The sequence below is a fragment of the Coenobita brevimanus genome, chromosome 66 (assembly GCF_032717465.1).
Source record: "Coenobita brevimanus isolate Jiangsu-jjx chromosome 66, ASM3271746v2, whole genome shotgun sequence".
NCBI lineage: Eukaryota > Metazoa > Arthropoda > Malacostraca > Decapoda > Coenobitidae > Coenobita > Coenobita brevimanus.
In genome coordinates this window covers 3,205,999-3,220,531 of record NC_137019.1, presented here as the reverse complement: position 1 = coordinate 3,220,531, position 14,533 = coordinate 3,205,999, and the positions used below count along the sequence as shown (strand labels likewise).

The window sequence follows — 14,533 nt, the reverse complement described above, 5'->3', positions numbered from 1 at the left end:
CAAAGACCATCACTTTACTCTTCCCTACATTCACCTTTAGATTCCGTTTCTTACACACTCTCCCAAACTCATCCACCAAGCCTTGCAGCTCCCCTTCGTCTTCACTCAACAACACAGTATCATCTGCAAACAACAGTACAGGGAGTCTCCAAACACTATCCTCTCTCACCAGGGCCACTCCAACATCCACTACTCTACCTTGTACCTCTTTTATTACCCCATCCATGTACAGACTGAACAACCATGGAGACATTACACATCCCTGTTTCAACCCAACCTTCAAGGAGAAAAATTCACTTAGTTCACCATCCACATGCACTGCAGCCTTAGCACCATCATACATACTCTTCACAACATTCAACAACTTCCCATCTACTCCATATATTCTTAATACTTTCCACAATCCTTGTCTATCCACCCTGTCATATGCTTTCTCCAAATCCATGAAAGCCGCATACAACTTCTTTCCCTTCTCTAGAAACTTTTCCACTAAAGATCTAAGAATATCTGATCTGCACAACCTCTTCCCTTCCTAAAGCCTCCCTGTTCTTCTCCAACTAATTCCTCTGTTCTTTCTCTAACTGTCAATAAGTATCCTACCATACACTTTTCCTATTATACTAAGAAGACAAATGCCCCTATGATTACCACACACTTCTTTTTCCTCTTTTCCTTTGTACAAGGGAATAATTATACAGTGGGGCACCAATTTTCGCGCCTAATTGGGTCCAAAAATAATGCGCGAAAGTGGAATTAGCGAAAGTTGGGGCATTGTCTTTATGGCAAAAAGGCTAATTGGTTCCCGGTTATCCTAAAGTAACATCAGATTTTCATTTTCACTTGAAATACAGTACATCAAATCAATATTGTACATTGCATTGTGAGATACAAACAACAAAAACTGTACAGTACACATTATATGAGGAGAAACATACCACAGAGACCAGGTTGAGGTGTTTAATGGATGTTGGGGGTAAGTATCTGAGGCGCATGGCGGGCTTATTTAGCCACGCCAAACGTATTGGCGCCACCTCTTGCTGCCTCGCTACCACTCTCTCTCTCTGCCTCCTCAGATGCAACTTGATGCAACACTTCCACTCTGTGCTGAATTTCCCTTTGTGCTAGGTTCTCTTGAACAAATCCATCGAAATCTTCATCCAGGTTAAGCTCCTCTATGGCACTGTCAGTAGGGATAGCCACTTTTTATCACCACCACTGCCTCCCGGCCCTCCCCCCACACCACCAGGCTCTCCCCCCACACCACCAGGCCCTTTCCCCACACTACCAGGTATAGTAGAGGCCATTGAACCGTGAGAATCCAACACAATGGAGCTAGCACGCTCGTACACAATGGCGGGAATGGGTGGACAGAGTGTTGACATGACGTCATTCAAGATGGCGGTGGGTTGCGGGCGAGCGGTGCAGGAAATTCAAAGTTCAAAATATTGTCCCAAACCCAAAATTTGTGCGCGAAAATCGATTTTTTTCAAGCGAAAGTGGAAGTTAGGGAATATTTGGTGCATGCCGCGAAAGTGGATTCCGCGAATCCTGCTGTAGCAAAAGTTGGTGCACTACTGTACCTGACTTCCAATCTTCCGGGACTCTACCTTCCTCCCAGGCCAATCTGCACATCTTCCACATCCATTCTACTACTATCTCTCCCCCATGCTTCAGCATTTCACCACACACTCCATCAATTCCTGGGGCTTTCCCCGATTTAACTTTCTTCATTGCTTCCACAACTTCTATCCTACTGATTTCTTCCTGTCTTCTCACCTCCCTCCTTCTCCCAGCCATTCCCCAGCCCCTTATACTCGCATTACTTCCATCCTCTATGTTCAACAATTCCTTAAAGTGTTCTCTCCATCTGCTCACTTTTTCTCCCTTCTCCACTAGTAATCTATCATTTTTATCTTTCACTCCCCTGCTAACTTCACTTCCACCCTGTCTTACTCTTTTCACCTCTTTCCAGAACATTTTCTTACAGTCCCTCTACTTTACACTCAAATTCCTTCCAAATTCCTCATCCACTCTCTTCTTACTCTCTCTTACTAATCTTTTCACCTCTCTCTTTCTTTCTACATATAACTCTCTCTTCCGCCTCTCAACTTCTTCCACGCCCCTATTTCTCATCCATTCATTGTATACTCTCTTCTTTTGTGCCACAGCCTGTCTCACCTCTTCAGTCCACCACACAGTTCCTTGCACCCCCCCCCCCCGTCTTCTCTTCCTTCCACACACCACATCACATGCTGCACATATTTCTTCTGTATATATCCTACACACACCTTCCACGTCTCCCATCTGCTCCAATTCATATTTGCCCAATCATTCCTCCACTTCTCTCTTATACTCTGCCTTTTTCTCATCCTCTTGTAACCTTTCCACTCTCCTTGCAACTACTCCTTCCTCTCGTCTTTCCCTTCTTCTATTCCTCCATATTACTTCAATCCTAATTCTGGCCACCACCAAGTAGTGGTCAGCAAGTCCACTCCCCAAACCTCTATAAGCTCTTGCATCCATTACACATCTTCGCATCCTTTCATCCACACACACATAATCAATCATTGCCTTCCTTTCAATCAGTTCACCACCCACCCTTTTCATCACTCGCCATGTATACCTGTGGATCATTTTATGCCTGAAGAGGGTATTGGCTATCACCAACCCCCTCCCAGCACAAATGTCCACTAACACACTCCCATTCTCATCTATCTCAGCAGGCACACCCCACTCATCAACTATTCCATCCACCTTCACATTCCCAACTTTACCATTCATATCACCGATCAAAAACACTCTCTCATCCCTTCCAAACTTTTCCATGCACACTTCTACATTTGTCCAGAACTCTTCTCTCACTCTTCTAGCACGATCTTGCGTTGGCGCATACACACAATCGCCCACATTTGTATTCCAACTTTCAACTTTACCCACACAATCCTTGACCCAACTGATCCATACTGTCTTATGCTCTTCTTCCATACTCACAACTATACATACTCCTTCCTTTGCCCTCTCATTCTCACCTACTCCTGCACATATATCCCATCCATACTCCCATTCTCTCACAATTTCTTCTCTCCATTTTGTTTCAGTTATCCCACATACATCCACTTTCGCACCCTCAAGCACCTGGACAATCTCTCTCTCTTTCACCTCATCATTTGCTCCCCTTACATTCCACGTTCCGATAACCATGTCCTTTGTCCGGTCCTTGGTCATCATCGTTTGGTCAGTCCTTGTCCGAGGCTTATTGTAAGTTTTTTTAGTTAGCTGTTTTCCGGGGAGAGGCACTAACCCTCTGCCAACCCTTTTAGTCGCCTTTTACGACAAGCAGGGATACTGGGGGAGTATTCTTGAAAAAAAAAACTACCCCCAGGGGGGTATCACAATATGATCTAAATGGTTAGTTTGATGGGGTGACTGGATACCCCAGGGGGTAGAAAAAGTGCCCCTCTCTCTCGCTACAGCAGAGGCAGGATTAAACCAATCCACATGCTCCCTCCCTCACTGAATCAGTGAAAATATAACAATCCACATGCTCCCTCCCTCACTGAATTAGTAAAAAAATAACAAATGGACTCACACCTCATTTGGCAGGTAAACAAGCACAGGAAAATACATTTTGTGATTTTTAAAATCAGTATAATGATAAACAATATACAAAATCTATATCACACTATGATCTAAATGATTAGTTTGATGGGATGACTGGACACCCCAGGGGGGGGGGAATGCCCCTCCCTCTCACTACAGCAGAGGCAGGACTAAACCAATCCACATGCTCCCTCCCTCACTAAATCAGGAGAGTACTGGAACGGAGAGAAATATTCGAAATACCAGCTAGGAAATATGAGCCTTTTAAAAAATTTGGGGTGCCAAAACACCCCACCTGACTAACGAAGGGTTAAGCAGTACCTACAGCTGTTTATGGTATAATGGAAGAATCTTGCTCAATATACTGAAAGGTGGATTTCGCTTCCCAGCTAGATGCTGGGTTAGGTTAGGTTAGACTGGGCTAAGGTAGGTTAGGATAGATGAAATTATTAGGTACAGTTAAGCTAGGGTAGGTTAGGTTTAGTTCAACACTTAGATTAGGCCAGTCCCTTCCACCATTACACTGGATAAATCAAATGAGCTGACACAGAGGAGCACTGCTAAAAACAACGGGGGAAACAAACTTTGCATGAAATGGTTATTTACCACCCCAGAAATAATCAGAAAAATGTAACAGACTATCATGATGAAGAATTGATTTGGCAATGTGCTTCCACTGCCTCAAATCAAGCGGATGTTTACCCAAAAGAAGTGTCAGTATCCAACTGATGGGTATGGTCCTGGTGAGGATGTACAGTCCCTTGGGCTACTGTATGCATAGCCTACAACAGAAAACATCAAAGTCTCAAAATTGTAACATTAGTTACAAACCACCACAGAGATGAAGAAATGAAATACATGATAAAACTCAATGAAATTTTACGTGCTAGTCATTAAATTTTCCCTTTCATGCCTTTTATTTCATAGTACTTGGAAAAGAAAACATGTTACACAGCGTCACCAAATGTCTTTGTTCCATTACAAAACCTACTGTCTACATTGCCAACACAGTACTGACTTTACTTACAATAACAATGGCTCAAATCAAGCAATTTTTTAACGCGCTTTTGTTGATGACAGAGTAAGAAACTTGCTTGGTTTGCCGACGATTTCCTCAACCCCCTCAAACCTACATGACTTCATAAACAAATCGACCCGCCACCTCGCGGTTAAACTTGTCACTAATTAAAACCACCCACTACAATAACACAAACTTACTCAAATAAACCTACTGGAAACTGAAAGTGGCAAAGAAATATTTTTGTCATGGATGATCATGTCTTACGAAAGCAAGTGCGTATACCACTAAATACTTTACAAAGTTGATTCGTCATGATGATCAGCCTAACAATAATCACAAATGCATTCTAACTTATGAAAACTATGATTGCTGTATCGTCGTATTGCAGAAGCGTCCATCATTTGCTGAAGAATACTTGATTCATAAGCTATTGCGCAGGCTAACATGTAAAGGTGGGAGCAGACGCCATAAGGCGCTTACCTGCGGTGCTTATCTCTGCAAAAGACGCTAATCCGAGCCGTACATATTTTTTACCCAATAACCTGTGGGATTCTGTGCCACGGCATTATCCAATTTACCACTTTTACATTCACCATAGGGTCCATAGCACTAAGTGGACTTGATTTTTTGTACTGGATATAGTCATGATCGTCACACAATAAGTTAGGCTTAATATATATGATGTACCGATTCAAAACAATAGATGTACAATGGGCTCAAATCCACCTTGCCAAAAGTGTCGCCCTCAGAGTCCACTAATAAACCATTCGGACGAAAGAAATGACTGTTATGCCTGATATTTCATTAATACCCTAGCTGCACATGTTGCGATTTCCTGTATGTCTTCCCTGAGCGTATGTAGCGTACTGATGTTGACTACTTGTTTCTGAGCGCCTGTCATATGTTGCAATCACGTGAATCTTAAAAGCTATGCACTGGAGATGGGAATACCGCAATGAGAATAGTGTAACCCAGTGCTCGAAATGAGGAAGGAGAGGGGGGGTTGTGGGGAGTTTGACCTCCTCAAACAGAATGAAACCCCGTGGAGATAGACTATTCACGAAGATCCACCGTGGGTCTGAAAAAGACCCAGTCACATAATGTGTTTATTGTTACGAGGGATATACTCGTAGGCCACATGTACGGTCATTCAGAAAATGGAGAAAAATGTGACCTTTATTTCATTTTGAAAGTTGGGAAACACAGGAATCACTTGCAACCAATTTACGATGTTCATCACACGATGAAGATTCAAGATGTTAAGTTTGTAGGCTAATATTATCCCAAAACTCATCACATGATGGTTTTTAGCTAGCTTGTTCTTTTTTTTTTTAGCACATGAAATGGCTTTGTCGATTAATTTTTCACGTTATTTGCAAAAATATTTACAAATGTTTCCTCAGAACTCCCGATTTAGGTCAAACACTATAGATTACATACACTATACATATTTAGTAGAAAAAAAAAAAAAGTCTAACATTGGGATTACTACATTCTGAACCTTTGAATTGTGCTCTGGTATCCATTACCCACTGCATATGTTCATATATTGGTATGGCTTCAAAAATATTTACCCGAGGAAGCTTACTGCTCCCAGGTGTCATTGTGTGAGTGTGTGTGTGTGTGTGTGTGTGTGTGTGTGTGTGTGTGTGTGTGTTCTTACCTAATTGTATCTTTACATGAATGAGTCAAGCTCGTTGTCCCGCGTCTTAAACCATATTTATCGTACATATCTTTAAATTTGTGAATTGTTTTGGCACACACTATTTCATTCGGTAGTGCATTCCACTGATCAATTGCTCTGTTTGGTCTACTACCCCGTTGTAGGTCAGATTATGTGAATGTGTATGTGTGTGTGTTTATGTGTGCGTGGTGCCAAGTGGTCTGCGTGGCTGTCGTGAATTATTGGCTGTGAGCCCGCCCGGTAGCCAGGTGCCACCGCCGCCTCACACAACAGTGGCTCCGTCAGTCACCATTGTCCCGGCCACCACAGTCTCACCAACACTCTTGCTCTTCCCCACCTCGATCATGGTCATCATTATTTATATTTATCTTTTATTTATTATTTTTGTGTGAGACAGAAATGGTTATTTCTACAACAGCTAATGTTGTATGTACTGTTTTGCGCTGGACTTGTCTCATATTTGTTATAAATTTCAACTCTTCCCTAAACCCAAGAAGTAGAGCTTGACAAGATCATAATATGCAGGCTAAGAATCTGGTGTGAACAAACAGTGTTCGTGATCAATTGTACCGAGTTACATCGCCCCGTGCCCGCGTGCCTTGGGTGCCTGCTCCAAACAATGGCCCAGTGTACCGTGGCATATATAGCTCAGCACACCGGTGACACTTGTGGAGACGACGGGTGCGACTTTGAGGGTGGGACAGAGTTGGGTGTGATGGGTGAACTGCTGACTCGCGCTTACTTAGCTGGGGTGCCCACTTCCCGCGCCATTTGGACACACATAGCAGCTGCCCTCGACCTACACCAACACCCACCCCACCGTGAGGTGGTGCTGGAGCTGCTGGACGCCACTGTGGCAAACCCTCTAGCCGTCTGGGCACCTCGTGACCCAGGCCACACACGCGAGGTGCTGGGGTGGCTGGCTGACCAGTGGCGGGGACGAAGGTGGCCTGTTCCCCCAGAATTCTGTTCCGAGGTTTCTCCCAGTGACCCCGGGGCCCCGGAACTGTTCTACAAGACATACCAAGGGCTAAGCGGCGGCCAGGACGTGACACTACTGGAGAGTGGCGGCGGCATTGCTCACAACACCACAGGACTAACCTCCTGGTGCGGATCGGCTGTGCTGGCAGAGTGGGCAATGAACAACCCAGGGGTGGTGGGTGGGCGACGGGTGCTGGAGCTTGGTGCTGGTGTAGGTCTGGGCGCCTGTATGTTAATGACTTCCCCCGCCCCCCCTGTGGCCTACACTGCCAGCGACTGTCACCACCACGTCCTGTCCCTCCTGCACCACAACCTGGCCCTCAACCTGACCACACCGCGCCCATCGGTCAGTCAAAGAGTTTGGTAGTGTGGACGAGTGGGCTAATGCTTGTCTCGCGTGTGAGTGGATCTGTTTATTGTCTTCCTTGCAAATAATCATATGACAGCAGCAGCAGCAGCAGCAGCAGCAGCGGGAGCAGCAAAAGCAACAACAACAACAATAATAATTCATTCGTTCATTCATCTAATCCTGTTTTGCCCCATGCGGAGCGTAGGAGCCCGAGGCTAGGCAAGTTGGTCCTGACATTTGAGATGAGTGACCAGCCTCACTCATCTCTGTGTGACATTACGTGAGCATTAAACCTCAACCAGCCCTTGGATATAAACCTGCACCGGCTCAATCCGATTGGAACGCCTTAATTACCCACGAAACCACCAGGCGCCATAATTTGGTTATATGGTTACCACCCAGCATAGTACATGGTTTCCTGGTGTACAGGAAGCCATTTGGCTTGTCACTTAGTGTTGAGCCGTCGTAGACAGAAGGAAGAGGAAGGAATGAAAGATAAACAGAAGAAGAAGGAAGGAAAGAAAGAAGGCAGACAGGAAAGGGCAGGCACCTGAGAGTACCACTACATCGAGTGAGTGGATGGTAAGCGCCCCAACCTACCACTTGACAACAACAACAACAACAACAACAACAACGTTATAATAATAATAATAATAATAATAATAATAAAATAATAATAATACGGCAAAGGACACATGATAGCAACCTACACCTCTGAATAATTATAACGGGAAAGAAACAATTATTCATAGGGGAGCGACGATCCCAGGGGTCACACCCTGGCCAAGCTTTGGTCCGAACAGGGCTCCAGCAATGCGAAAAATTTCGCAATCCTAAGTAAAAACTATGGTGTTCTCCCCCTCCTTCTTGTCTGGGCCAAGGAGTCCCAGCCTGCCTAAAATCTAGTACGGATGAAAGTCTAATTTGGTGCAAAATTTAGTTTTCGTAGGTTAGAAAAATACATACGAGTACATGGTGGTGCATAACGACTTGATTGGGACCCTCGGGAACCATCCACCCCGTGAGGGACGGCTCTTGGGGGTCACCCTGCTTGAAAGCTGGTCCGAATGAAGATCTATCGCTGTGCAAAATTTCATGTCCCTTGGTTTAAAATTGTGGCCGTGCATAACGGCTTTGGCCTGGAACCCCTAAGGCCGATGTTTTCGTTTCCCTGACACCCTCTGCCCTATAAAACCTGCCTCCCATTCTTCAAAAAGGTACAGGAACTTGGTGTATGGATGGTGAGTCAGTGAATGAGTGACAGTCCGGGACAAAGATTATATATGACCATCCCCGAGAGTGTGACATTAATATTAATAATAATAACAACAACAACAACAATAATAATAATAATAATTTTAATAATAATAATAATAATAACAATAATAATAATAATTACAAAGCATTCAGAGAACGCATACCTCCGCAAATGCCATTTCCATTAGAAAAGGATCCGGATCCGAATCCGCCCCCAAATTTAACCATTTATTTCTTGATCCAAGGTCCACCTTTCCACATAATTTCATTGAAATTCATTGAGAACTTTCGGAGATATTGTGCGGGATGCTCCGGATCCGGATTTGGATCCGCTCCACAATTTAATCGTTTTTTCCTTAGCCCATGGCCCACCCTTCCACAAAATTTCATCAAAATCCGTTCCTAACTTTTTGAGTAATCCCTGATCCGGATCCTCTATCCACGAATCCGGATCCGCATCCGGATATGCCCCCAAATTTAATCAGTTCTTTCTTGGTCCATTGCCCACCTTTCCATAAAAGTTCATTGAAATTCATTGAGAACTTTTGGGGATACTGTAGTATGTGGGATACTCAGGATCCGGCTCAAAATTATATAATTTATTCCTTGGCCCATGGCCCACCCTTCCACCAAATTTCATCAAAATTCGTTATTAACTTTTTGAGTAATCCTGCTAACAGACAGACAGACAAACAAACAAACGCAGGGTAAAACATAACCTCCTCGGCGGAGATAATTGGAATGCACTCAGAAAGCGCATACCTGGCTATTGCCATTAAAAAGGATCCAGATCCGGATCCAGATCCACCCCAAAATTTAAGAAATTCTTTCTTGCTTCATGGCTCACCTTTCCACAAAATTTCATTGAAATTCATTGAGAAAGTTTGGAGATATTATGCGGGATGCTCCGGATCCGGATCTAGAACCGGCCCCAAATTAAACTATTCCTTCCTTGGTGCATGGTCCATCCTTCCCATTTGTAAAAGTTGCTTATAAGGAAGTTACGAAAGCTTTGTTCCGAAACCGCCGTATCTTCCACATAAACAACTTTTCCTTATGTAAGTGTAAATCTTCTTTGTAGGTAGCCTGGCTCTGATCTCCCCACTCTATGCAATCAGTTAAGTTAGAATGATTATACAGTAATATTTTGTTAATGAAGGTAATCCTGGACGACAGAGGGAGGAACTGGAGGTGTTTCAGCGACAGATGAGCGAGGAAGTAGGCAGAGGTGAGGTGGAGGCGGGGCAGGTAGAAGACTGGATACCTCCTCAAGGCACTGGGACTCCTGTTGACGCCTTGGGCCCTGCTGAACACGTCAACGTTTCCGGCACTGCGGCTTCTATCGCGGTAGGTTTCTAGTTTATATTGTATGACAGGCGAAGTTATACAAATCTGACTTAAATGACAAAGATTAGACTTCCTAAGAAAACTCAGTTGTTATGAGTAAAGCATTACAGTATATTTTTTATTTCCTTGTTGTTGCATGATAGGTTCCTCCTCACACACGTCATTAATTATAAAGTGAGATGAAAAACACGCCATATTTCATCATTACTGTTACCTTAAGGTTTCTTAAGGGTCTTTCATCAAACATTATCTACAGCTTATACATTAACCCCTTGCTTCATAGGTAGTATGATTGCACTAATTTACTGAAATGTCAGCAAGGCAATATTTAATAAAGTGTCACATTTAGACGTCATCTAAACAAAACCTTGTACTTCTTAGCATAGCGTAGTAACTAAGAGCACATTTTAACTCCTCTAGTGACGTCCTTATATTTTATTCTTGCTATTTCGAAGGATGTTTCTTCAATTAAGGAAAGGTCTCTCGCACTTATAGGGGTTAACGAATGCTACATGTAATTTCCCCAGCACAAAAAGTCTTCCCCGAGCAGAATAAAATGGTCTGAAGGTAGCAGAAATAAAATAAATGCAGAAGACATCACCAGAATCAAAGCTTTATGACTCTCAAGGACTGCGTATGTTCTCTTGCTTTACCATCGTGATCTTCAACGCACAAAATTACAAAACAATCATAGCCTTCTCTGTAACAAGAAGCCTCGAAAAGACAAATCTGTTGCTGTTTGTACTCTCTCTTTATACTCTCTTTGTAATAATGTGTTCCGTTCCCAGGTGGTCCGGCGGGGAGGGGAGGGGCGGGGTGAGGTGGGCGTGATGCAGGTGGATTGGAGAGCCCCGCCCCGCCTCCCGCCCGTCGATGTTGTGCTGGCGGCTGATGTGGTGTACGACAGACCCCTTATACCTCCCCTTATATCCCTTATCAGGTTAGTGGCCCCCCTTATATCGTCCCTTGTATCATTCATCAGGGTAGTGGTGGCCTTCATTCCGCTCCTCATACCACTCATTAGGTTAGTGAAAGTCCCCTCATTCCACTCCTTTTATCATTCATCACGTTAGTGATACTCCTTATACCGCTCCTCATATGACTCATCCGGTTGGTGGCAGGCCCCAGATACCGCTCATCATGTCACTCATCAGGTTAGTGGTGCCCCTCATACCGCACCTCATATCATTCATCATCCCGTCCCTCATGTCACTCTTCAGATTAGCGGTGTACGACATGTCCCTCATACCGCCCCTCATGTCATTCATACCGCCCGTCATATCACTCATACCGTCTCTCATATCGCTCGTATACCGTCCCTCAAATCACTCATCAGGTCTGTATTCGAAGTTGCATTCAAACCTTAATGTTGTCCTATTTCAGTGGACAGTGACGGGCTGATAGAGATACAGATACTCGTATATGCAGATACAGTTGTCCCATCTGGCCAGTACACATCCCTCAGAGGTACGGTCAGGGTAAAAAATTCGCCAGCTATTTCATTTCTTCCACTTCACACTTGGGGCACTATCCTTCCTGGCGCATCATAATACCAAAGAGAATCGTGTAGGAGGGAAGAAACATACCAAGCCACTTTCAGCTTAGAAGAATTAGCCAGAAAGAGAAGTGAGAGGAAAGAGATGTGAAATATTAGGCGAACTTTTGATTCCAACTTACATGAAGCCCTATTGTGATGTTTACGTAAACTCGAAGAAAGAATGATACGACAGAGGAGAGGCTTATAGTGGTAGGTTATAGCACTTGTGAGAGAAGCGCTTAGTTATTTTTGTCGCGTACCCCGAATGAACTCGGACTAGATAGATAAATAACAAACAGGTTCCCATCAGGTATGTGGGCACAGTGCCAGCTTTTTTTTTTTTTTTTAAATAGATTCGTGCATCACCCTGGCTTATACTATAAGCAACTGTTATATTTACTAATTTTTCTTTGTTCCCAACTCAGATCTATTTTGGATGGAAGTGCATCGGAGCAACGACAGACAGAAACAATCACATCACTGAAGGCGAGGCCTGTCAAAGAAGAAAGCAAAAAAGGTACAACTGATTCAGTAGATAGTTGTGACAGAGATGTCGTTATGAGGAAAGATGTAACAACAGACGATACAAGAACAGACAGACTAGACAAAGGTAATGATTACGATATTTGGACTGAAATAAATGACTGTACGGGAGAGATAGGAGGAGAAATGAAGCACTCGGTGGAAGAAATCAGTGCTTCCAGGGTGAACACTGGAAAGAACGATTTCAGCAAGCATATTTTAAAACAAAGTGAATCACAGCGACAGAGGATGCGTGAAGCCTACCTCGCGTGTACAAGAAGAAACCAGGAAACTTTAAGTGTGTTTCTGAGTGAGGTTGCAAGACAGGGACTGGTTGCAAAGTTGGTGTACCAGAACTGTCTAGACACTGATACGGCACTGTTTGTTTACAACGAGGCTCATCTCCCTATCAGAGTGTATCGACTGACGTTATAGAAGAGTCGAGGAACGGTATTCACAGATATATTTATGACCTATTCCCTGCCGTAACTTACTTTGTTTTTGTGTGTGTGCGTATATATATATATATATATATATATATATATATATATATATATATATATATATATATATATATATGTATGTATGTATGTATGTATGTATGCATGTATGTATACACGGTATATTTAAAACCTACGACAGAGATACTCTTGTAATTTTTTTTTTTTTTTGCTAGGATGGTTATCCTTCTGTAACTACACGTATCTCTCTCTGACTCTGTCTCTGTCTGTCTGTCTGTCACATACTCAGAAGGAATGAGAGACATTGGATGTTTCTGTACTCTCTTTTCCTTCCTTTCAAAACTAAATCATAGTTATGACAGGAATTTGATCATGGGTATGTGTGTATCTCAGCCGAGGGGAAGTACTCGTATGTGACTGAGGGTGAGATGTGCAGCTAAATTCGAGGGTATAGGAGATTTGTGGATCCAGGAAGTAAACAAGTGAGCTGAGAGAGAAATGCAAGGTAGATGGTAGAGGCTTAGAGTGAGAGTTAGGTTAGGGTAGAGTTGGCAGTTTATTAGAAATGAAGACGTGAAATGGGTGGGATATATTGGAGAGCATGGTCTTACAGCATGAATATACAGTAAAGTAATATGTTAACCTTCCTCGGAAACAACAAATTTAACAGGCTTTAAGTCCTTGGTTCTCTCCTTTTGTATGTAAAAAGGGTGAGCGAAGAGCGAATTTAAGAAGAAATATGGGAGCGCAGGAATCCTAGATCAAATGTCAACAATCTGGTAATACCACGGCAAGTTTTGTGCCTGCCTACTTTTATAGAGAGAGAGAGAGAGAGAGAGATTCCACTGAGTTCCAGGGTTGCTTCGGGTGGGGTTTGCTGGAGGGGTACTTAACATATCGCCCTCCGCCGAACGGATCATAGTAGCAAACCTCATAGGCCCGAACCCCGGGGTTCCCCCTTCTATTACCTTTTGAAAATGCCTAGTTCTGTCCATTCTACCTGACCTGGGTTTTCATTGGGATATATGTATGTATGTATATGTGTACAGTAAATATGTATGTATATATGTATTTATATATGTGTGTATGTTTGTACTAATTATGATTGTAAGACGGATTCTTTTAGAAAGAATGGTGTAATCAGAATGTACGAGTACATTTTCTTTTTCCTTTGGTAAGCACATAATTTTCCTTACTTTTCTCTCATGTCTGAATCATTTTTACCAAAGACACGCCGAAGTTTAAAACTGTAAGCTAATCACGCTGAAATGAGACAGGGAAAACTATCAGCTGCACCTGGATGCATATCACAGTGAGGGAGGTGATGTGGTGGCTCCCTCCCCTGATGTTGGTGGGATGAGAGGGGAGGGAATCAGGCACTGTTATATCCCTCCACCCTCCGCTGCCTCTCAACGGTTGCGGTAACGAAATAATCAGGAAGTGAAAATAAGACGTGCTCTCAAAAACAACACTAATAACAGTAATCAGAAACCCACTGATCACACAGCAAATAATATTAGCTCATCTACCAGTCATCCAATCCCTTTTTGCTCCAGCAGCAGCAATGTGGTCCAGGGCTAGGTTACCCAGTCCAGACACTAAAGACGAGAGTGACCAACTGCTCGGCCCTGGGCGCCATTTCGTGAGCATCAAACCCCAACCACTCCTTGGATTTAGACCCTCATGAACAACATTCGGCTGAGGAGTGTTCTTTTACGCAAGGAAAAAGAAACCAAAGGCCAGGAGCCTGCAAACCGTTCCTTCCAAGAAAAAA

General features: G+C 43.5%; 2 protein-coding genes across 6 annotated transcripts in view; one reads left to right on the top strand and one right to left on the bottom strand.

Moving 5' to 3' along the window:
* The window catches only part of CSN7 (COP9 signalosome subunit 7), a 38,490-nt gene extending 33,735 nt beyond the window's left edge, over window positions 1–4,755 (bottom strand). The window contains exons 1-2 of one of the 5 annotated variants that reach the window (XM_080276703.1): window positions 4,628–4,727; window positions 4,303–4,382 (exon numbers count right to left, since the gene is read on the bottom strand). In XM_080276703.1, coding sequence (XP_080132829.1) covers window positions 4,303–4,379 — 77 coding nt within the window. In that variant the 5' untranslated portion in view covers window positions 4,380–4,382; window positions 4,628–4,727. Of the gene's footprint in view, window positions 1–4,302; window positions 4,383–4,627 lie in introns of all 5 variants that reach the window. The other 4 variants (XM_080276707.1, XM_080276705.1, XM_080276704.1 and 1 more) reach the window with 4 other exon arrangements.
* Window positions 4,756–6,608: 1,853 nt separating this feature from the next.
* LOC145405238 (uncharacterized) lies at window positions 6,609–13,898 on the top strand. The gene is made up of 4 exons (XM_080276660.1): window positions 6,609–7,632; window positions 10,069–10,239; window positions 11,028–11,179; window positions 12,202–13,898. Exons 1-4 carry the CDS (start codon window positions 6,925–6,927, stop codon window positions 12,731–12,733), a joined length of 1,563 nt encoding a protein of 520 aa, XP_080132786.1. The 5' UTR covers window positions 6,609–6,924; the 3' UTR covers window positions 12,734–13,898.
* The last annotated feature ends 635 nt before the right edge of the window (window positions 13,899–14,533 follow it).